The sequence below is a fragment of the Octopus bimaculoides genome, chromosome 2 (assembly GCF_046866305.1).
Source record: "Octopus bimaculoides isolate indiv1 chromosome 2, ASM4686630v1, whole genome shotgun sequence".
NCBI lineage: Eukaryota > Metazoa > Mollusca > Cephalopoda > Octopoda > Octopodidae > Octopus > Octopus bimaculoides.
In genome coordinates, this window is record NC_142929.1 from 134838474 (window position 1) to 134864013 (window position 25540).

Consider the following 25540-nt stretch of genomic DNA (forward strand, 5'->3'; position numbering starts at 1 on the left):
TGACTGTCTTAACTGCAAAAACGTTTAATATTGTTCATGTCACTAGAAACTATTTGAATGAACAAAGTGAACATGACTGAAGGTGACATGTATAGACAAAGTGAAGGGGAAATATGTTGCATCAATTGGTATTTGGATTTGTAAACTTCTTTTCTATTGGTTGAAATAAAATAAAAATTTCCTTAAGATGCGGATTTGATTAATTGAAACTGGAGTTAATCACAACTAGTAATATTTTACACAATAGTTTATAATTAAAACAGGCATAAAAGTTTTTTTCACAAAAATAAGTGATTAAAGAAAACTGAAGAATTTTTAGAAAGCTGATTTTAGTAATGCATAATTAATACATAGGGCTGGTGATGCAATCTACTACTGTTGTGATAGAACATCTCTAGGTATCTTTGCTATAAGAGATTTACAAAAAGGTGGCAGCTAATCTAACAACCAGGAACAACTCACAGAGGTAAACCAAATTTCTGACCATAGTCATCTTGAATTTATGGACATACTGTTTTAAAATTAGAACTCAAAACAGGTGATTTTTTTTTTTTTTTTAATGGTAATTACTGCAAGGAAATGTGGCAGCCACATCCATGTAATTACATAGAATAGTCTCCCAGTAATACAACAGAACAGCTAGAGTACATATGAACAGACAAACTATGATATTTTACTTCTACATAAGATTATCTGGAATTAATTTACAATTAGAGTTATTAATACCATTATCATGTGTCTCCTTTAACAAATTAAAAGAAACCAATCTCTTTTACTTGCTCTTTCTTCCTGACTTAAGTGAGATGCTGGTGAAGATGCTAAGGAAATAGACCAGTGAATTAAATGTCTAACAACAGTTCATTACCTCAATATTCTGAGTTAAAATTCTATCATGGTTATTAGGCTGACCTTTCTCAAGTCAATAAAATACACCATTATTCATTTGATTACCTATTTCCTCTCCTGAAAAACTTCACCCTGTTCCTCACAAAAAAAAAAAAAATCAATATACAACAAAGATGGTGCCTGAAGAGGATTTTTATAATGATGTAAACACGTTAAAGAAGCAGTAAAACATAAACAGTCATTACCAGGGTTAACTTGTTGCAAGATTTCAAAAATTGCAAAAACAGTAGGTGTAAGCCAAGACTTTAGCAAAATTATCAAATGAAATGGAAAATTGTTAAGAATAGGTAGAAATTCATTAATAATAATAATTCTTTCTATTATAATAGTGATTCTCAACCATTTTTTCCTGTGGACCTCTTTGATTCCTATTTTACTAGGGTGGACTCCCATAGCCATTCAATGTTTTAAAAATCCTATTTTAGCTTTAAAATATAATAGGAAATTAAATATTATTACGAACTGTATAAAAAATTAAAATATTTTATATATTGTAAATATATATAAGTAATAAATTGCAAGTAAATTTTAATAAAATCTTACATGGACCCCAATTGAGAACTATTGTACAATAGGTACAAAGCTTGAAATTCGAAGGAAGAGTCTAGTCAATTACATAGAGCCCAATGCTCAACTGGTACTTATTTTAGCAAATCCCATAAGGTTGAAAAGCAAAGTTGACTTTGGTGGGATTTGAACTCAGAAATGCAAAGATCCAGAAGAAATACTGCCAAGCATTTTGTATGACATGCTAATGATTCTACCAGCTCACCACCTTAATAATAATCCTTTCTACTAAAGGCACAAGGCCTGAAATTTGGGGGAGAGGAAAAGTCAATTACACTGACCCCAGTACTCAACTGGCACTTATTTAATCGAGCCTGAAAGGATGAAAGGCAAAGTTGACATCAGTGGAATTTGAACTCAGAACATGAAGACGGATGAAATACCACTAGGCATTTTGTCCAGTGTGCTAATAATTCTGCCAGCTTGCTGCCTTAATAATAATAATCACCATCATTACCATTTAACACCCGCTTTCCATGCTGGCATGTGTTAGACAGTTTGACTGGAACTGGTAAGCCAAAGAGCTGCACCAGGTTCCTGTTTGATTTGGCATGGTTTCTACAACTGAACACCCTTCCTAACACCAACCATTTCAAGAGTGTAATGGGTGCTTCTTATATGCCACTGGCATGAGTGTCATTTACATGACACTGACAACAGCCATGACTACAAGTTCACGGGTTCCATTTACACAACAGCCATGACTATGGATTCACTTGGCTTGACGAATCTTCTCAAGCACAGCATACTGCCAGGGTCTCAGTCACTTATCACATCCATGAGGCCTAACATTCAAAGATCGGGCTTCACCACCTCATCCCTCGCCTTCATGAGGCCCAACATTCGAAGATTATGCTATCAGCAACGGCCATGATTATGCTTTCATGGGTGCCATTTACCTAACACCAGGAACAGCTACAATCTCACTTAGCTTGACAAGTCTTCTCAACCACAGCAAATCGCCAAAGATCTCTGTCACTAGTCATTGCATCCACAAGGCCCAACATTCAATGGTCATGCTTCATCACCTCATCCCATATTTTTCTGGGTCTACCTCCTTCACAGAGATTGGCACTTCTTTACCCAGCTATTCTCGTACATAGCAGCACACTTGTCTCTCTTGCACACCACATCTGATGCCTCTTATGTTCAGTTTTTCTTTCAAGACATGCTGTTGCTCATGCACAATGACATTGCACATCCAGCAAATAATAATAATAATAATATCCAATCCAAACAACACAAAATCATAAGCAGCAGCAGCAGCAAGTATAGTCAATTCTGTCGATCCCAGTATTTGCTTGGTTACTTTTATCAACTCAGGAAACACAAAAGGAACACTCAGCCTTCATGTAATGAAACTAATGAAGATACCAGGGAGTTTTTTTTGGTGGGGGGGGGGGGGGGGTGACTGAATGTTCTCTCTAAAGTATCTTAACATCAGAATAAAAATACATGTAGAAGTTGGACAATGTGTGTATAGTAGAACAAGTAGAAAGATAAATTTTTCAATGTGCAAATACTGATAGAACAGCATATATAGGATAAAATCCTTTTAGAGCAGAAAGGTTTGTCAGCAACCAGCCTTTTATCCTATATATGCTATTCTATCAGTATTTACGTGTTGAAAAATATATCATTCTACTTGTTCTACGCTTGTTCAATGCTTCAAAAACAAACATGTGTGTTTTCATATGATGTAATGTATGTATAATTTTCTTCTCTCCTTTTCCAACTGGGGTAACCATATATCTCAACAGGAAGGCACCTATATCTGTTCCTCTATCATAATTTAAACTCATCTCACACAAAACCACTCCTCAATATTACACCTTTCTCAGTTGAGGTTTTTTGTCTTGTGAGTTATTTGGTGACCTCACTAGTGTCAATGCCACATAAAAAAAACACCTAATACACTCAGTGAAATGGTTGGCATTAAGAAAGGCACACAGTTTCAAAAACCATGCAAAAGCAGGCATTGGAGCTTAGCAGGGTCCTCTAGCACATCAGCTCTTGTCAAACTGCCCAACCCATGCCAGCATGGAAAATAGATATTAAATGGAGATGACGATGATGACTAAATCTCATTTTTACATGAAGAGGTGACATTTCAAACTAAGAAAACTGCTTATTAAATTGAAAAAAGTGGACAGTTAGAGGTGAAACTTTTCCAAAAATGCTCTCATTGAAGTTTAGCATGCACATTACTAAACTTCATGTTTATTTCAGCACATATGTCCACTAGACAAAATAACTAGTAAAAGAGAAGGAAGAGGGTCAAATGCAACAACAAAGGAGAAAGAATAAAAAAGATGGATATGTTATCACAAGGAGAGATTGGTTATAATATTAAATTGAACCATCTGATAAATGCAAAATAATGGATGGTGGTGATACTAGATTTTCATATGTCTGTCTATTACCTTCTTTTGATGTCATTATAGTTGTACTCCTATTTTGATGTTATTTATAGACTACAAGTTATTAATACATACAGAAAAAGAATAACTGAACATATTATCAGGTGAGATGCACTGCTGTCACGTCATAATTCTAGTTTGTTAATTATCAATTGCATGCACTCAAGATTCATAAAGAAATGGTTAAATATCAACATTCCACTCAAACATAGAAAAAAAAAGTCTCCTCAGCATTCTTTCAAAAAGAAACTTTCTCAAAACAGGTGCAGACACGGCTATGAGGTTAAGGAGCTCATTTTGCAAATGATGTGGTTTGGGGTTCAGTCCCACTGTGCAACACCTTGGGCAAGTGTCTTCCACTATAACTTCAGGCCAAGTAATGCCTTGTAAGTGAATTTAATAGATGGAAACTCTGTGGAACTGATAGTGTGTATGTGTATGTCTCTCTCTCCCCCTCTCTCTCTTACCACCAGTACTGTTTGAAAACAGTCCATTTTTACCATTATTGCATGGATCAGACAGTATTTGTTTAGGCAGGTTTCCTACATTTGGCTGCCCTTCTGTCACCTGTTTCCAAGCAGGATAATATTCCCTGGTGACTGGACAGATTTTCACAGAAGATATGAAACATACAACATCATTTGTATGATGGTGCCACTCATTTGAAATTTATCATGTAAAGTCAAGACAAAGACACCCATGTATATGCGTGTGTGTGTGTGTATGCATATACAAGATCCACTCACAAAACTGTAGTTAGCCTGAGACTATAGTGGAAGATACGTGCCACAAAGTGGTGTTAAACCTGAAACCAAACGGTTACAAAACAAACTTCTTAACCAACCAGATTTCTCAGAAAGATTACTAGCTATGAGGTCATTATTTTAATTTCTATTAATCAAAGTGCTCTAATTAGTTTTCCTATACATGTGTTCTGGTTAAAATTGATTTACAACTTTCAACCTATGTCCACCAATCTGCAACCTTTCTTATTTTTCTTCTTTATGAACTTTTGATAGTGATATTTCTCAAATAACATGTGTAGACTGTCTGAATACAAGAGTATATTTAATCAATTTCTGTTTTATTCCAATGTCATAGAATTTATCAAATGTTTGATAGTTGTTGTTCAGTTGTAATTATTCTTCCTAAATATTTTTAAAGATAGGTAAGTTTAGAGATATATATAAATATATCAAACATATAAAGTCACAACTGAAACACGCTAGTCAGGAGGCATTTCCTTATTAACTTGTTTTACAAGTGAACAATCTTTTAATAAGATTTATACCCACAAAAACACTTTCTAACATCATAAAATTTTCAATATAACCTGATATTTTCCTTTTTCAATTTGAATTTATATTCAGCCTGTTCAAACAAATTTGTCAAATTTCAACTTGTATTTATGTATAAAACAAACATTAGTCTGTTTTCAGAGATTAAGAAATTCTGTAACACTACAAATAACAAATACTGATATAAAAAAACATCTCAAAAGGATGACATAAATTAAAAGCTCGTAACACACATAGCACATCCAAAAAATCTACCACATACATATGTGCACACATGCCAACATCAGAGATTCTTTTGGAAAATTAAAGAATTATTTTTGAGCAAATAAAAACAGACAGGAATTTACTCTTTTCACCAAATCATCAATTGTGTATTCCTTAATACTGTAGCCAAAACTGAAAAGAGTATCCTACAAAGAAGTATTTATCAATTTTGGTTATGACCTGAAAAATACCTAATCTTCCATACTGAGAAAGTACACTGATCATCTGCTCTGGATTCTGGCAATTCCCTCATATATATGAGACTATTTTCGAGTGCTATTCTCAATGGATCTGCATACCATTTACATGTGAAATGGTTCTGATCTTTGTATCTACTATCATATATTCTACCTCCAAAAATAGCTCCATTTAACAGTTAAGTTGAACCAACTAGCATATTTTGCTAATAAATTTCATTTACTGACCAATTATATAAAAAAAGAATTTTTAATCTATATTTTGAATCTACAAAGACCAGGCATTCCATTGAAGTACTAAGGATTTCTGTACAACTAGAAAAGCATACAAGAAAACATTTAGGAAAAGTTAATTACATACTATTAATGTATATCGTATTGAAACAGAAAGTTACTACTAACAGATAAAATATAGTTATATTCAAATATGCTTAAACATGTCACAGGTATAAGGAAGACTGTAACTCAGTTAAAAATTTGAAACATTACAGTTCCAAATTAGATAAACTGGATATCATTCTATAAGATACAGTTGAGCACAAGCATACCAAGTTTAATTGTCATACTATGAAAGTTTGAAATATTTCACTTATACACATTGCTGAAAATTACATTTTCAAAAGTCTGTTGCTCAAATGCACAATAAACTACACATTTGACTTATTGGGAAACTGAAAAAAAAAACATGTGAGAAGTTCAATACCTAGTGTATTAGTCAATTTATGTACATAGATTTTGAAATGCAGGAGTTTAAAACCACAAACATTTTTTTTAGCCAAAATGCATTTCATGCCAGATTTTGCTACAATGTGAAAGGAATTTAAACCAATGCTAAAGCCAATATACGTATATTTTTCACCAAACGAACTCTATCACTAACATCATTTAAATGCAACCATCTTTGTACATATTCCATGTATCTGAAATTCTCGTGTGCTATACCTAATAAGGTTTAGTTGAAGTAAAGAAACCACACCCAGGGCATGCAATTACCAATGGATTAGGACTACAGCAAAAAGGAATGAAGGGTAAAGAAAAAGGCAGATATGTTTTAAAAAGCATTAATAAGAAGAAAGAAAATTATATTGTTTTAATATTTTAAATGTTAGAAACCATTCCTCTTTTTTTATTAGTAAGAGATGGAAAAGTAAAAAATATTAAATATTTTTATTTTAGCATTCTTGTAATGAAAACTTTGATCTCTATTTAAAATAAAACAGCCTCAGCACGCTATTAAAAGGTAGCAATGAATATTCATAATAAAAGTATACTTTAGTTTAAGTGGCAGATACTGAAATATTATCTAACATATTTATTTCTAAGCTTCCACAGTAAAGTAAGAAATTCAAATTTAAACCAGTTATTTAATGTATCAAGTTACATTAAAGTAAACATGAAATAGAAATGACTCAAGAAACTTTTCAAGTCTAAACTTTAGTTTAACATCAGGAATTTTTATTATTATTAATGAGTCCACCAATAAGAAAATGATAGTCTATTTCTATACAACCATTTGCCACATTTAAATAAGCATGTGTATGCACACATGACCTATCAGCAGCACTTTTGCACCTCCAGAAAGGTGAATGGAATATGTCCAAAATGCCACATTGCGCTCCATACAAACAAACATTGCACAAAAAATATTTGAGATATCAATTGCTGGACCTAGAAATAATGATGTTCCTATGAATTCAGATAGCTTCCTTTGTACTACAGTCTTGCTCAACAAGGTTTCACTAGTTGATAAAGTTTAGAAGACTTGACAAATCCTCTGTATCCTATAAGATAAGGGACCCCAACCACCAATCCATTGACCAGCATTGAAGCCATGGATCATTAGGTACCAGGCTGCACAGAAAGAATAAATTATATATCTATTGTTTTGTTATGCATATGATCCCCTGATCCATAGAAACATTGTCTTGCATGAAACAAACCCAAGTTAGGAACTGTTTCAGTAAAAAAATGTAATAATCAATAATCCCTCACCTTCTTTATTAAATTTATAATCTGCTCAACACATTCCATAATTTTTTATGTGCTTTCACTCACATTGAAAACTAAGCAGATATTCAAGTTTTCTTGAATTGACTGAATCAGATCAATGAGATGAACATGCAGCAATAATTATCAAGTTAAAAATTATGAACTAAAGAATGGCCCAATTAAACAAGAGTTTTCAGTTTAATTCAGCACAGTATATCACCTATCTATGTCCTGCCTCTCAGAAATTGATTGACTATTAGTGCTGGTCAAAGCATATTAGATGAAGTAGGGCTGTGAATTGAGTGAAAGAGAAAGACAAGGATGAAAACACAATAGAGCAAGGAGCTTTTGAAGTTCAATGCCCAGAGTAATAGCAGAAGAAATGTGGCTGCCTAACATGACAAATCAATGTCTTTCAGCCAGAAATATACAAGATTTAAGAGCTGAATGAAATATTCATGAACAGGTCTTGAAACTATAAAACCAAGACGAGCTAAGAAGGAAGCCACAATGTGATCACTTAAAATGTTAGAAATAGTGGCTAAATCACCCTCATATCACACCCTACTCCCTTAAAAAAATAATTTTACCAATAAACATATTTTTAAACAGTTTAAGCCATTTTTCTATTATCAAGGAATGTATGAGAATGGAAGTATTAACTTTAAATCTCCATGTTTTCCTTAATGCTAATACTACTTTTTGAATAAGTTCATTAAGGTAGGAAAATAATGAGTGTTATGTGTTGTGTATATAAATTTCCGAGATTAATTATCATGAGTACTGATGGAAACATTTTTGAATACCAAATGTTAGTAATACTTTATTATGCATATGATCAAGTATGGTGCCTGATGACAACAGAGACTGAACAATTCAAAATTGCAGATATTTACTAAAACATAACACAACAGATGAATTTATGGACCTTATGGTTTCTCTGTCAACACTGAGTCTTTCTTAAAAATCACAACACAATGAACATAGCAACATTTAATCAGATATCTTTTTTGTCAATAGGAAACATCTGGCTTTATAATCATGCCATTTTAAACAATAACCAAGAACAATGGAAGAGATTAGTAAAAAATAAACAAAAAAAAGTTGAGTAATTTATACACTAAAGGAGAGATAAAGCAAAATCATGGAAACCATTGCATTTAGTATTTGTACTAAACAGACAGTTTAAACAGACAAAAAGCTTTATCTTTATACTCTGCTATGTTACACCTTATAAATTATATTCAAAGCTACCTTGTATATTCTCTGCATAATCAAATTTACAGGTGAATTTATTCTAGAACAAAAATCCTCCCAACTCCAAAGCACGAATCTAAAAAATACAGATCCTTAAATTATAAGGGTTTTCTACTTTACTTAAAATTCATTCAACCAATCTCTCCAATTTTTGTTAATTTACCAATTTGAATCAAGCTTAAAATGCTTACACATGATTATATGTTCCAAGGTACACTTCTCTGTCAATAGTTTAAATATATCCCTATTAAGTAAAAAATGTTCCTAAAAGAAAAATAAAATTCTTAAAAATACTTAATATTTTACTTTACCATCCACTGTAAGGAATTTATGTAAACACTTGTTTAGTAATAATACAAAATAAAAGAAAAATCTATTAAGCAGCCGGGGGTTAAAAAGTTATTCAAACAGCCACCTGAACTTGCCAGCATTCATAGTAACATTAACACTCACCTGGTTGATGCACTCCAGTATTAGGTGGGAATGTTTGGGGAGCTGGATATCTCATTGTTGGAGTCATCTGCTGGCCTGGTTGAAGAGGACCAACATTAACTGTTCGCTGTGCTTGTGGGTTTACATGATACTGTGGGTGGCCAGCAGCATTGCTAGCAGGTATTTGCTGATTAAGAGAAAGACCTGGTGCTGGGATGGGTGAGGGAGTAGGTTGCTGATGTGAAAGTTGCTGGCGCTGTTGTAAATGATATTGGTTGCTTGCCGAAGAACTAATACTTGATACACTGTCTGGGCTTCCGGGACGATCCGGAGCAGTGATGGCAGTTGGCACTGGTGTCTGAGCAGAGCTTTCATTTGGTGTGGGTCCTATATGATGGACAGGGAAACATAATCGAATCTAATGATATACTTAGCAGCAGCAGCAACAGCTGCATGTAGCCTTAGAAAGACTATAGCTTATGTTGCAAGTAAACCCCAAAAGTAACTTATGCATAGATAAAGAGAACTGTACAGAACATTGATTTATTTTCTTTTTAATCTGAAATCTTCTGTAAGATCTAATGAATTCTTTTTAGATAATCCATTAGATTAATTGAAATTTTGAATTTTAATAATTAAATGTTAAAATTAGCACCAAGATAGATATTGAAAATGTTATAAATACCCAAATAGCTACAGATACAAAGAGAGGCTGAGAAGAATCTTAAATAATGTTTAAACTAGAACTTAAAATAATCCTACATATATTAAAAAAAAAAAAAGAAAAAAAAAAGGTTTCAAATGATTCTTTATAATGTTCTTTTCAGTGAGCCTCAACTGTATAATAATCTGTCTAATTTAGTCTAAAAACATGTAACAAATATATACAACTAAGTCAGATTGGATTAATATTTAAATAAAATTCAAAATGTCGTCTGTCAAGAAGCAATTATCAATTATTATTCTATTCAGTGCAGTTTATTACACATATACATAAGCACATATACAACATACACACACCACGAACACTCAAGAAATGTTTGGCTCACAATACTCTACAAAACTGACCATTGAAATATTTCAAGTAAAGCTTTCTTTTTTTTTCTTTTCTTCTCATGATAAAAATGGAGAAAAAATGTAACATATTCCTTCTCATCTAGCAAGAGAATGGAACACAATAAAAGAAAAGAACAACTTATAAAAATAAATTATAAACCACCCACTTAGGCTAAGCAGGTGTCTTAATAGTTAAGTACTATCTCAGAAAATACATGGATAACTGCCAAACAGTTGCAGTTTCAAACCTAGTCAGGGAAGGATTTCAAGGAAAAAATTTCAATAAAAAAATTAAATACCAAAAGTACAGAATGATGGTTGGGATAGAACTTAACTTGGAATATGGAATCTTGAGTCATCATCAAGCATAACTGGCTACTTTTACCACCTGGATATGCTCATCAGAATTGACTCAGGTGAGAGACTAACAGACAGTAACATTGCATTACAAGTTAAAATTGGTTTCTACAATGGCTTTACTACATTCAGTGGTTCACAGCAAGAGTGCAGCAGTGCATCTTGAAACTAACCTCTATACAAATGTAATTGTAATTTCTTCCTTTACTGGAGGAATAAACCATATGGATTTGCTAAGGATGTAAATTTAGAAAAAAAAATGCATTTTTATATCTATTATAATTTATTGTATGTACACATATACATACTATATACATACACACAAAGTGAGTACAAAATATTTTTAAGCTTCTAAATAATGAAATAAAAAATAATTTACTAAAATTATCTTCATTCAAATGCATGGATATCCAGGTGAGAAATTTGTTATTGATAGCATCTATCTTAGTAGTAACATATACACACCTGTTTCTAACTAAGCGAAAAGTGCTACAGTTGTTAGATTAGATAAATATCCAATCTTTAACCAACATAATACATAAACAATAGCTTGTTTGTACATCAGCCCTAAGAAATATTTTAATTCCAAGTAATATAAAACAGCTAATACAAAACAAAAAGTATTGATTAAGCAGAAACTAAATACTTATAAATATGGTTTATAGCTCACTGAACTGATTTCAATGTATTGTTCACATTTATTTTATCAAATCCAAATGAAAGAAAAGCACAGTTTGGCCCTAGTGATATTTCAATTCAGATCAATGAGGGAAACACTGAACTTTGGATATCAAAAGGCATCCAAGTTGGTTTTCAACATCTCATGCCATCTCCATAATCCTATATGCTATAAAAACAATTTGTCTTGTATACATCCATCCAACCATCCATTTCAGCATGCTCTACTCCTGGAAAGACTGTTGAGGTAGAATCTTCAGGTAATTCATTCATCAGATTCTATCAAAAGTAACAGGTCACTTTCCTACTGGATTCCCAAGCATCACCAAGACTATGGATATTATCCAACCATCTCACTCATGGTCTATTCCTAGCTCTCCTGCCAGCTGGCTTGACTAGAAGAATCTGTCTTGTATACATCAATTAACAATATTCATTTAATTATGCTATAGACATTCAGAATTACTTCATCCCTTTGCTGCATATGATATGTTAGATGTTCCCGAGTGGATTTCATCATAATAAATCATTATTATTGAAATCAAAAATAGTTTTAGACAAACTTCAGATTCTGTTTTCATTTCACCAAAGTTTAAGAACTTTGAAGTAGAACAAATACACAGAAATATAAGCAGCAGGGAAACCGGCATAAATACAATTATATCATTGTAGACTCTTGCCAAGAAGATAACTCCTTTCATTTAAACAACTGAATTACTAATTTTAATTAGAAAGTATAAATGAATCTATTAGATGAATAAAATAGCTAGGAACCTAAAGTTAAATTTCACTTAATTTTAATTCAGGGTATTTTAAGAATATAAATTATATGTCTAATTATATGTCTATTAATTGTGACCATAATTTTTTTGGGACTATTAATCTCATCTTTAGAGATATAAAATGTTTAACCCTTTAGCTTTTAAACCAGCTACATCAAACCCAAATATTCTACAGGCTTTATGTTTAAACCAGCCAGATCTAGCCTGTCATACCTACCCTACAATGTTATTTTAAAAAGATATTTTCACATCATCAAAATCTCAAAGCTACATGATAATGCATGATTAATTCAAAATAATATGAATAAATAAGTACTACATTTGACAAAGTAATCTGAATGCTACACTGTTTTGATTGGTTCAATCTGTGGTCATCATTAGCTGTATTCCTGTATGTATACATATAACTGAACTGGATTCAAACAAACAACCTTTATTTCTAAACTAAAGGTAGTTTAACATTTTTATCCACTAGGGCAAATGTAGGTTTCAGTGGATAGGAATGTTACTAGCCTTAGTTTAGAAATAAAGGTTCCTAGTTCAAATACATTTCAGTAACAGCAAACATAGCATTGATGAAAATATCAAAAACAGTTTTGTCTCTAAAGATAAGGTTAAAAGAACAATTCAAATCACATAAATTATATTGTTTTATACTAAGTCTTAAATAAATATACATACATATAGTAAGAGATAGAGATCATATATAATTATCATAAAAATTTGGCCTTATTCCCTTCCAGAGTCTAAAACATTGAAACAAAAGCTATGTCTGAATTAAATATATATATATATTAATATACTTGCTTTGTATAATATATACAAGATTCCTCCATTCTATTCTTACACAGATATTGTTGTCATAACTATAGTTAATCTTTAACTATTTACTAAGCTCATTTAATGAAAAATAACTCATTTTTAAATGTGTTGAGATATGATTTGTAAAGCTTGTGTGTATCTGTTCTCTACATATATCAGTCCTAAGTTTGTTTGAGATTTTAAATTTCTAACCTAAGCCAAGCAATTTAGTTGCTTTAATCAGCTTAGTAAGACAGAATTCAAGTCCACATATATAATATGTTTATTTCATTCACTTTATAATGACCCACATTGAGCTGAATCATCATCATTTTACACCTGCTTTCCAAGCTGGCATGGGTTACTGCTCTCTTGGATAGGTTGGAAAGCCACATCTCAGTTGTAAGTTTCATTTTGGATGCCTTTCCCAACACCAGCCAATTTACAGAGTGCATATTTTATGGCACCAGCAGAAGAGAGGCTGTCATGTCTTATTCCTCACTGGTTGATGGAATGTATCCTCAATATAAAAACAAACTTATGTCCTAAATGTAATATATAAGTATCTAAGTTTAAAATATCTGAGTTACCTCCATTCTGTTTTATTTCCTTCACACTGACGTTGTGATAGCTCTATGTTTTAATTATTTATTGAGTGCTTTCATTGAAAAGTAGCTTAATTTTAGACAACTTGAAATATGTACTGTGGAGAACATGTGTATTATATGTCCATATTTACATGAACATATATAGATATAACTCAAACTGTGCAGGTATTAAAAAAAAAATCAAATTGAGAAGGAAGGAAATCTTTCTAGAGAATGGAAAATATATGAACTGCTAAAGCAACAGAAATTGAAAAACGGAATAATAATAATAAAAAACGAATAGAACAAAAATCGAATAACAGGAAATTTACTAGAAATGAAATGAAACTTACCATCAGTGGAAAGACCAAAAGACGACATGACTTTATTTTGTGTGTTTTCTTCCACAGCCCTTTGAGAAGACAGTGGATCGAATTCCTTGCTATGTGCCGCATTGGCTGGTAATCCACATTTGATACTGGTTTGTCGTTTGCCATTTGTTTCACCATTTCCTAAAAGTAAAATGAAATCATGAATATTGACACATACACACATGTAATCATCTTTACATTTATTTTTCAATACTAGCATAACGGTGCTAGTGCCATGTAAAAAACAGCTATGTCAGCGCCACGTAGTAAGCACCCATGCCAGTACCACATAAAGCATCTATGCTAGTGTCCTGTATAAAGCATCCATGCCAGTGCCACATACAAAGCACTGGTGCCACGTTAAAAGCATGTGTTGGACAGTTTCACAAGAGGTGGCAAGCCAGAGGACTGCACCAAACTCTATTATCTGTTTTGGATTGGTTTCGACACTCAGATGTCCTTCCTAATGCCAACCATTGTACAGAGTGTATTGGGTGCTTTTCACATGGCACAAGCACTGGTGGAGTCACCAAGCAACCTACAAGACAAAGATTCCTCAGCTGGGAGTGGGAGTAGTATTGAGGGAGGTGGCATTGTGATGAGAGGTTCAAAGAATAATAGAGGAATAGAGTCTTGCTGCAGAAGAGAAACAAGGATACCCCAGTTGGAAAACAAGAGAGAGACTCAGAAAGATATATATATATATATATATATATATATATATATACACACACACACACACATACATATATATACATGCACGCACACACACAAAGGAGGTGCTAAAAAGTTCCGGGCTTTGGGTAAAAGAAAATACAGGAGGATTAGTTAATTATGATTTTATTCAACATATTCTCCCCTCAGATACACAAGCCTATTGCAGCAACCCTTCAGTTTTTTTCTAAACCCTGTAAAAGACCTCGGAGGGTTGGGCCTCCAACCAGGCCTATCACAATACCCTTAAGGCCAGGAACTTTTCAGTACCCCCTCATATAGTGAAGTTGTTAATGATACTAACTTAAAGAAGAGGTTTCTCCATCATCTGAGTACACTCCAGGAGGTTCTAGTACATCAAGAAGTTGATTAATTCTATTTCGTAAATCTTTGAGCTCCCGACGAATATATTTGACTTCATCACTTTCCAAATGTCGTGGTAATCCATTTACTAAAAACATAAAATTAAACAATAATTAACAGTTTTTCAATTTCTCTCTCTCATATATATATATATACACACACACACACAAATATACATGCATACATATATACATACACACGCATACATATTAAATCAGTTTCCTTTATATTTAAAAATCTTTGTAAAATTTTTTGTTTTCAAACAATGCTAATTACATTGTTAATCCTAACAAGGTAAGGAAGGCAATCTAGTAGACCCACAACTTTTCTAGCATAAACAAAGGGCCAATCTCTTACAAATATTTTTTGTCTGCATGTGTAAATTTAAATTCATTTTTTTTTTTTAACAGAGTTCTAAGTAATAATAGCCATGTTATATTTTCTTTTTTATTTCCTTTATGATAGATGCCTCAGTGAGCACTATACCCAAAGGCTTAATGGTGGTCTTATTGTACTTCATGACCATAAATTATTTCAGGAAATCACTTTGTTACTATGACAATAAATGAATTCAGGCCTTGGATGAGAAAAACACATTTAAAAAAAAAATTATTATCTCTTGACACCTGTCACATTGATCACAAGTTATCTATTCTGTGATGCCTGGCATCTCACCGTCTTCCAGACAACAGTTTCCTTTGCAGATACCAGCAGACCATCCATGCAGACAAAAGAATAAGGAGGAAAAACAAGGACACTATGACAAACCCGGACTGGCCCTGAATAGGAATCATCAGGCATCAACAAACTGCAATGGAAATAGACATCCTCCCCATAAATCTTTGCTTGCAAAGCCAAGCCAAGGAGATTTTCACTGACAACAATTCTAGACTTTGCTTCCACACCTGAAACGTCTCTAGTTCTGATAGTGACTCAGCTATTAGAGCAAGGTCATCAACATAGAGGAGCTCCCAAGGGTATCCTGTCTTGAATTCCTCTGTTATTGTCTGGAGGACTATGATGAATAAGAGGGGTCTGAGGACTGATCCTTGGTGGACCCCCACCCCTACCAGAAATTCTTCACTATACTCGTTGCCAACCCTCACCTTATAGACAGCATCCCTGTACATGGCTTGTACAGCTCTCACTAACCACTCATCTATCCCTAGTTTCCGCACTGACCACCAGATAAGGGACCGAGGTACCCTGTCAAAGGCTTTCTCCATGTCAACAAAAGCCAAGTAGAGGTTTATTTTTGGCTAGGTATTTCTCCTGCAGTTGTCTTACCAGAAATATAGCATCAGTGGTGCTTTTCCCTGGCACAAACCCAAACTGCATTTTGTCTAAACTGACTCTTTCCTTAATTAGTTGGGTTACAACCCTCTCCATAACTTTCATTACTTGATCTAACAACTTGATACCTCTGTAATTATTCGTATCTAATGCATCATCTTTGTAACAGTTGACTATGATGTTGTTACACCAGTCATTGGGTATCACTCCTTCATGTATCACCAGATTGACTATACGTGTGACTAGACTATAGCCGACACCACCAGATATTTTAAGCATCTCTACAGTGATTCCTGATGGGTTGGGGGCTTTCCCTGTTTTTATACCCTTAATTGCTTTATCTACCAAGGTACAGTCAATCAGATAGCTGGTCCCTCTGTTGGGTTGACATTCAGTAGACTATCTTTCTCCCATTCATTCTCTTCATTTAGCATAGTGGCATCGCCAAGTCTCTCTCTTTGCAGCCTCATTAAATGCAAGTGAGCCATCATCCATGTGGACACATTTCTCTCCTATGGCATCACGATCCTCTCTCACACACTCTTTTGCAACATGAAACACTTCAAGTCTTTGGTCCTCATGATGCAGAACATTGGCAAATATCTTCTCATCTGCTTCCCCTCTGGCTAAGTAAACCGGTCTCCTAGCTTCCCTTCTGGCAATCTGATACAATTCCCTGCTACCACCATTCTTCTAGTCCTTCCATGCCTGTTTTCTTTTCCCTAATGGCCCTGTCAACTACATTGTTCCACCACCACGTTACCTTGGATCAAGAGGGGACTTTGCACCATTCACAGATCTGGTCAGTAGCCCTCAACAGGTTGTCACATAGGAACCTCCAGTTGTCTTCCACATCATGTGATGCTATATCCCCCTCTATTTCGTCAAAAGCTTCGAGTGGTATTTACTAAATCCTTCATTATTTTCAAAATTAAGTGAAATAAAAGCTGTGTATTTCAACAGAAATATAACAAAGGAATTGAGCAGAAAACATGCAAGATAAATTATACATAAGAAATACAAAATTACTTACCAAATAATGTGAGCTTCAGTATCCGGCTACACTGAATTGCAAATGAAAGGTCAGAGCTGTCAAATATTGTTATCAAATCTCCATCTGGAAGTAGAATTAAAAATTTTATATCTATAAGACAGAGTGTTTATGAAAGCAGAGAGTACTAAATACTTGTAAAGCTTATACACATGTTGAAGTTGAAAGCTCGTTCTGTTGCTACTCTAAATAACAGGATTATTTTAACAAAATTTCATGTAATTGGTATTTTTTATGTTATCATTTGATGTCTACTTTTCTAAGCTTGCATGGATCAGATAGAATCTGTTGAGGAAGATTTTTTATGGCCAGATACTCTTCTTGTCACAAACCCTCACTTGTTTCTAAGCAAGGTAATATTTCCCTATGGCTAGGCTAGACATATTTTCATAGAAGATTGGAAACGAACAACATTGTTTGCATAACAGTGATGCTTGTTTACAACCCTCACACATCAAGACAGGATATACAAAACAGATACACACCATATATATATTTATATATATGTATACACATATACACGACAAGCTTCTTTCAGTTTCCATCTACCAAATCAAGTTCGATCAGCCCATGGTCATAGCAGATGCTCAAAGTGACACACAATGGGACTTAATCCAAAATCACGTGGTTGGGAAGCAAGAATCTCAGCCACAAAGCCACACCTACAACCAATCATATTTCATCAACCATCATCATCATCATCATGTCCGTTTTCCATGCTAACATGGGTTGGCCACTTTAATTGAAGTCTGGAAAGCCAGCAGTTGCACCAGGCTCCAATCTGAACTAGCAATGCTTCTACAGCTGAATGCCCTTCCTAATACCAACCACTCTGAGTGTAGTGTGGGTGCTTTTTATGTGCCACCGGCAGAGGAGCCAGTTGGCCGGGCCTGGCATCAATCACGTTCTGATAGTGCTTTTTATGTGCCACTGGCACAGGAGGCAGTCAGGGGGCACTGGCATCAGCCACGTCTATGTGGTGCTTTTTACTTGCCACCAGCACAGGAGCCAGTCAGGCATGCTTGGTGAGTTTAGAAAATATATTTTAGACTTGTTAATGAGTACACTTGATTAAATGGTTAATTGCATGAAACCTTAAGTTTTGATGAAATAATTCTGTTTACCAACATACAATTACAACAGATTATATAAACATTTGTAACATATATGTATATTGAGATATTCAATGTCTTTATATGAAAAACAAAATATTATAAATCTGTTTGTGTGCATTTACTAACTTACATTAAATTAAGATACTTGCTAGTTTACATGAATTTAGAAATTTCACTCAGATGATTGTAGATTAATGTTACACAACATGCCATCCCATCAAGCAACTTTTCTCTTTACCTTAGTACTAAACATTATGGCAACTGACATTATCTTATGCAATTCAATCTATACTTCCGAACTATAGCCAATCCTTTTGGTCCCTTGCCAAAATAACTTCTGCCAACTTTGCAGAATCCTCTTTCCCTCCACTTCACAACAATGGTTCTGTTAGTAGTAACCCCATAGAGAAAGCCTTCATGTCCACTGTGCATAATTGGCAAACCTCCACTTTATCCCCTTCAATCTTTCCGAATCCACCACTTGCATACACACCAAGTGCTAAAGTACATTCAGTCACTTCAATCCAGTAAAGTCATCAGTCTCTTACATCACCCTCAGACATTATATCCCAGAGCCCCCCTACTCACAAAACTCCTCAATCTCTCCTTAATCTTTAGCATCCTATTCCTAAGAAAAACAACCTCTCTGACCTACCAACTGTTGCCTGTCACATTCACTTCTAATATCTCAAAGGTAATAGAGACAACATCAACAATGAAGTCCTTCAATATTTTGAACCTTCACAATTGCTCCATTTGTTGAGCCTCACTGTCAACAACAATTTTTTTGGCAAAAGCATATCTTTAATATTCTAAGTACATGGCCCTTTTCTTCAGGGTCAAAAAGATTTTAACAGACAATTGCTTTCACATGTGAGGTGCTGCTGCTGCTGTACAGACACCCTAGACCTCATGCAGAAAAAGGATCACATAATTGGCATAACGTCATCTATACACTTTAGCCTCCAGCCAACAGGCATGCTGTCTTTTTTCTCTGTCTTTTCTACCATTACTACTATAGCCTTTGCTCCATGGAGCAGTCTAGGCTCACACACCCTTCACTCAAGCACTTCTGTTTCACTCATCTTTCTTCCTCATACAGCACTGGTTGTGTCCAAGCCCTTTGTCTCTGCACTTATCACTATGTCCAGTCCTCTCTTTTTAGGATATTGGCAATCTGGAATTCCCTTCTTGCAGGTGTTTGATTAGCAATGGTTCAAGAACATTAATGACATTGATCTCACTGCTCTAAATGGGCCTGCAAAGACCAAAGGCACTACCCCTACTATATCAAATATATAACGAATAGTCAAAATAATGGTTTCAAATTTTGGCACCAGACCAGCAATTTTAGTGAGAGGGATTAGTCAAAAGATAAAGTTGACCTTGGTGAAATTTGAGCTTAAAATGCAGCATGCCAGAAGAATTACTGCAAAGTAATTTTCCCAACATGAAAGCCAAAATTCATACTGCTTTGTACCAGTGGAAACGAAGGTACATTGCTTAATTGTATCATATTTTTTCCTTTTATAATTATATATGGAGAGCATGGGATGATTGAATCAATTGAGTTGCAGACAACTAGTTGAAAGGTGACAACTGGTAATTTGTTACTGACACCCTACTGTCAAGTCCAAGACACTTTCAAACGATCCAATCCACTTCAGTGAAAATAGAGAAAGAACAGCTTGTAGGATGTTGTAAACAGTGATAGCACTGTCCTTCTATCATACCTCTCATTACCCAGCATAAAGTCACCTCCCTCGATGCCCTCTCAGTTGAGGAGTCTTGTCTTGTGAGATACTGAGTGACCTCACTAGTGCCAGTGCTATGCAAAAAGCACCCAGTACATTCAATTAAGTAATTAGCACTAGGAAGGGCATCCAACTGTAGAAATCATGTCAAAGTAGATATTGCAGCTTGGCACAGTCCTCAGGTTCACCAGCTCCTATCAAACCATCCAACCCATGCCAGCATGAAAACAGATGTATGATGAAGAACTGGATCCCACTGGTCACATTTGAAAAACAATAGGTCTGATGACTCTTGTTGAATATCTTTAATAATATGTCAAAGTAATTGATTTGATCCTTTAACAGGTAAAATACAGACTTACACATAATTTTAAATTTTCATTTTCCACTGAAAATAACAAACCTAAAAAAAGTACTACAATTTGTAACTATTCACACTACTATTGCAACTCTGATTTAGCTTTATATTTCATAAATAGAAATTTTTTTATCATTTAGTTTAATGATAAGGGCAGAGCCCAAAGATCTTTCAGAGTGCAAACAATTGCAATCAGAAGAGTCTTAATAGAATAATATTTACATAACACTTGCAGATAAATGGTAACAGTGAGTATGTAGGTAGTAAAACCACCTTTGTGAAGGATAGTGTTTTGGAGAGAAGTTTAGTAAGTAAAATACAGGAAAGATGACAAAAAAAAGAGTTGGATGAGTGAGTTTATATGGAAGGTTTTACTGTTTTTTTTCCAGATAAGAAACTGCTCGATTAAACAAGGCAAGGACTCAGAATATGAACATAGCTTGATAGGTGTGAATGGTTAAAGAACATTGGGAAGTGAAGGCTTATCAATCAAGAATCCAAACATAGAACAAACAAGAGCAAAGTTAATATCTGTTATCAAACATAGCCTATTTTAAGCAATTTGCAGCAAAAAAGAAATTATCACCTTACCTTCATCTTTGTATTTGATTGTAATATCATCATTTGTGGCTAGTTTTCCTCGATACACTCGCTGCATCATTAGAACTAATTCGTCATATGTAATGTCCACATTGTGAATTGGGATTCTACGAATATCATCTCCTAATTGCACTTTGATAATTAACTTGCCAGAAAGATCCATCTGTTGGTCGTAGTTATTCATATTTATCTGCAATTAAACAATCTGGTAATAAATAGGTAGAATATCATTTAGCTGATAAATGATAAATGTAAAACTTTATACATACACACAGACGTTTTTTACATTAGTTACTCTAATGAAAATTGGCATTGTTTTGGTCTTTCTAGACAAGAAGTTAGTGTAATTAATATTCAAGTTGAAGAGTTAGAGATAAGGAAATTCCAAAGGAAGTTCTAGAACAAAAAAATAATCCTGCACAAACTGTTCAGTGGTATTGAGAGCAGTGGTGGGGGAGCAACTAACATCTTGTAAGTTGTGGTTTTAGAATGGAATGGAGAATGTTGGTAGATCAGAGAAACAGACACTATCATCTCGTTGTCATCATTTAACGACCGTTTTTCATGCTGGCATGGTTAGAATAGTTTGAGAGGAGTTAACTAGGCAGAAGACTGCACCAGGCTTCACTGTCTGTTTTAGTAGGGCTTTTACAGCTAGATGCCCTTCCCAAAAACAACCACCTTACAGAGTGATCATAGTGGTAGTAAAATAGAATTTATATTTTAAAATAATACACAAAAAACAAAGATTCTTAAAAACAAAGTTGCTGAGTTCCACTTAGCTCTTCATATTACAAAAGCAAAACTAAGCTGTCTTCTCAAATATACTAGAGCAGTAAAAAACTAAGGGAGAGCTGAACAGCAGGTCTTCAGAGTAGAAACTCCCTTCATGCAAGCATTTCAGCCCTTAACTCCTTATGCTCAAAGGGGCCTGGGCTGCATCCAGGTCAAGACTTCTGGATACCCTTCTGTTGCTACATTTTGCGCTATTGCCTGCATTGTAACCCACCTGGATGGTTAAAGAGCCCAAGATTCAAGGTACTTTGGGTGTTGCAGCCAAGTCAGTCAATAATACCAGTTGACTGTAGAGTAAATTATGTCTTTTGTCTTCACTGTTCACTAATGTTCTATTTAATTCATCACCAATTTATAAATATGAAATTAAAAACTGCAAAGTTAATGAATATGTAGAAAACATAAGACTAGGAATATTTTTATGTATGCCCTTTGATATAAGGAATATTAGAAAATTTTAACCTTTCTTTTTTAACATAAATGTGTGTGCACATGTGTGAATAAAAGATTAACATCACATCTAGAGACTGATATCTGATTGAACAACCATTGTTTTATAACAAATGAATCAAAGATTTCTTTCTCTAACCTCTAAGTAATTAAAACAATTTAATGTTTGTGCATGACCTTTTTTTGAAAAACCATGACACAGTTATCAGTTAACTCCTACAATAATATCAACCCTTTCTTCCACTATTTTCATGCCACCTCTTCTAGATGAGCACAACACAAAAATCATATAGTTGCATATGTATGCATATGTTAATGAACACAAGTAGGGACAAGTGGTTAAGGAGTTTGATTTGCAAACATGAGGCCTAGGGTTTAATCCCACAGTGAGGAATCTAGGCGTAAGACATTTTAACACAGCTTTGTGTTAATTCAATTTCACTCACTGAAACTGTCAGCAGGACTATACCAGTAATTCAAAGGTTCAACTTCATCACACTATGTCATACAGATTCTACTCAAGACCTGTTAAAGGTACATGTCTCTGAAATACTCAGCCAATATGCTTATTTATTAAAGTCATTCAATAAACCGCAAAACTGAACACTCATAAACCTCAACAATAGAAATCACTATTTTATGTGTGTGCACACGTGTATAATACACACACATTTGTAGTGTGTGTGTGTGTGTGGTGGTGTCTTTGTAATTGCTGAAAACAAATGTCTCTGTCCTAGAGGCAGTGTTCTTCATTTCCAAACTTCTGTAGAAACCTGTCCAGTCATGGGGAAATAGGTGAGGGTTGCTGACAGAAAGGATATATGACTGCAGAAAAATTTGCCTCAACAAATTCCAACAAACCTGTGCAAGCATGGAAAAGCCTGACATTTAAAATGACAATGATGGTATTCATGTGTGTGTGTGTGTGTGTGTCATTATTATAAACTTTTCAATGCATGAAGAAGTAATGCAGAATTTGTGGAGGCCAGATGCTCTTCTCTTTACTAACCCTCACCAGTTTCCAAGCAAGGTATTATTTCTCCATGGCCAGACATTTTTCTCAGAAATTTTGATAAGAACAACATCACTTGTATGTTAGTGAAACTCATAACCATTACATGATGTGAAGACATGGATGCACACAAACAGGTACATGCATGCACACACAAGGGTCCTTTCAGTTTCTACGTAGCATATCTATGCACTGGTCTTTGGTCAGTCAAAGTGTCATGTGCTACAGTAGAAGACACTCATCCAAGATGCCATTCAGTAGGATTAAATCCAAAAGCACACAGTTGGGAAGCAAGCTTCTTAACCATACAGCTATGCTTGTCTATGTATATATGTGTGTGTGTGTGTGTGTGTGTGTGTGTGTGTGTGTGTGTGTGTGTGTGTGGTAGTGATTGGCCCTAATAGGGTCGGAGAAGCATTTCAAACTTGACAAAGCCCATCTTTCTCCATATTTGAACACAGCCAATTTCTCCTTTCTCTGAGAGAGAGAGAGAGAGAGCGAATTAATTCAAGAGCTGGAGTGGTACTTTATCAAGGAAAAATGACAAAGTTGGCCTCAACAGGATTTGAACTCAAAGTACAGAAAGCTAGAATGTGTACCAAAGGCACTGTACAGCCAAATGCTCTTTCTGTCACTAATCCATACTTGTTTTCACTCAAGATGTAGGTTTAGGCACACGTAGAGGTGACTGAAAAGCTTGCTTTCCAACCATGTGGTCTTAGGTTCAGTCCCACTGTGCAGCACCATGGGTAAGTGTTTTCTACAATAGCCCTGGGCCAACCAAAGCCTTGTGAGTGGATTTAGTAGATGGAAAGAGAAAGAAGCCCATTGTGTGTGTGTGTGTGTGTGTAAAACATTATCTAGTTATCATTTGATGGTGGTAAATGAGCATCAGTCATAAAAGTGAGGTTGTTGGTTTCCAGTCTTTCATGAAAAACATGCCTGGCTATTAGGAAATATTACCTTGCTTGGAAGCAGATGATAGGAAGGACATATGGCCATAAAAAAACCTGCCTCAAAATGCCATCTCACCCATGCAATCACGAAAAATGAATATTATGATGATGATGATAAACAAACATCATCGTCATCATCGTTTAACGTCCGCTTTCCATGCTAGCATGGGTTGGACAATTTGACTGAGGACTGGCAAGCTAGAAGGCTGCGCCAGGCTCCAATCTGATTTGGTAGAGTTTCTACAGCTGGATGCCCTTCCTAACACCAACCACTCCGAGAGTGCAGTGGGTGCTTTTACGTGCCACCGGTACGAGGGCCAGTCACATGGTACTGGCAATGGCCATGCTCCAAAAGGAGTTTTTTATGTGCCACCTGCACAGGAGCCAGTCCAGCGGCACTGGCAACGACCTCGCTCGAATGATTTTCTAAACATGCCACCAGCACAAGTGCTAGGAGGCAACGCTAGTAACAATTACGCTCTATATATACTAATTCATTATTACTTCTGGTTTTCATGCAAAGATTGGTTTGATAAACATATCGAGGAGTTGATTTATAGTCTTCCCTTTTGCTCACTCTTATCTGTTTTTCAAGTAAGGAATCTAATCAAAGTCATAAATCAGTGCACATTTTGTTGACAAAGGAAATGAGAAGAGTTTTAGATGTGACATTATTCTTTTGGACACTAAGGAACAGTACTTGAAAACACATACATAACAATAGAGTCTGAATGCAAAAGAGAGAAAGAAAGTGAAAGGGAAACAAAGGCTGCACAGTATGAGAAGAAGGGAGAGAAAGAAACAGATAGGCAGATAGAGAGAAGGGGGAAGGAGTATATCAGTATATATGTAATCACATAAGCACACACAATTTAATTTTTCAGTGTATACTTATAATGATAATTAAGCATTTATCCATAATGTCACAGTGTATAACAAAAAACATAAATAGTGCTTAATAGTATGTAGGCCCTTTAACAACTAATCAGTCAGTAACAAATTCCTTAGTTATAATAAGCAGCATTTATGTTTGGCGAGCAGGGAAGGGTTTTGAAATTATAGATATGTTCCTTTATTAGCCACACAGGGCCAAACACAGGAGACAAAATACAATATA

The 25540-nt window shown here is 34.7% G+C and overlaps 1 protein-coding gene across 5 annotated transcripts in view; it reads right to left on the bottom strand.

Moving 5' to 3' along the window:
* Positions 1–25540, bottom strand: part of LOC106880128 (uncharacterized) — a 64356-nt gene that overhangs the window by 28628 nt on the left and 10188 nt on the right. For 3 of the 5 annotated variants that reach the window (XM_014929949.3, XM_014929947.3, XM_089347738.1), the window contains exons 2-6: positions 21202–21400; positions 17366–17449; positions 14981–15127; positions 13945–14103; positions 9352–9717 (exon numbers count right to left, since the gene is read on the bottom strand). In XM_014929949.3, the coding sequence (XP_014785435.1) occupies positions 9352–9717; positions 13945–14103; positions 14981–15127; positions 17366–17449; positions 21202–21394 (949 nt within the window). In that variant the 5' untranslated portion in view covers positions 21395–21400. Of the gene's footprint in view, positions 1–9351; positions 9718–13944; positions 14104–14980; positions 15128–17365; positions 17450–21201; positions 21416–25540 lie in introns of all 5 variants that reach the window. The other 2 variants (XM_089347737.1, XM_014929948.3) reach the window with 1 other exon arrangement.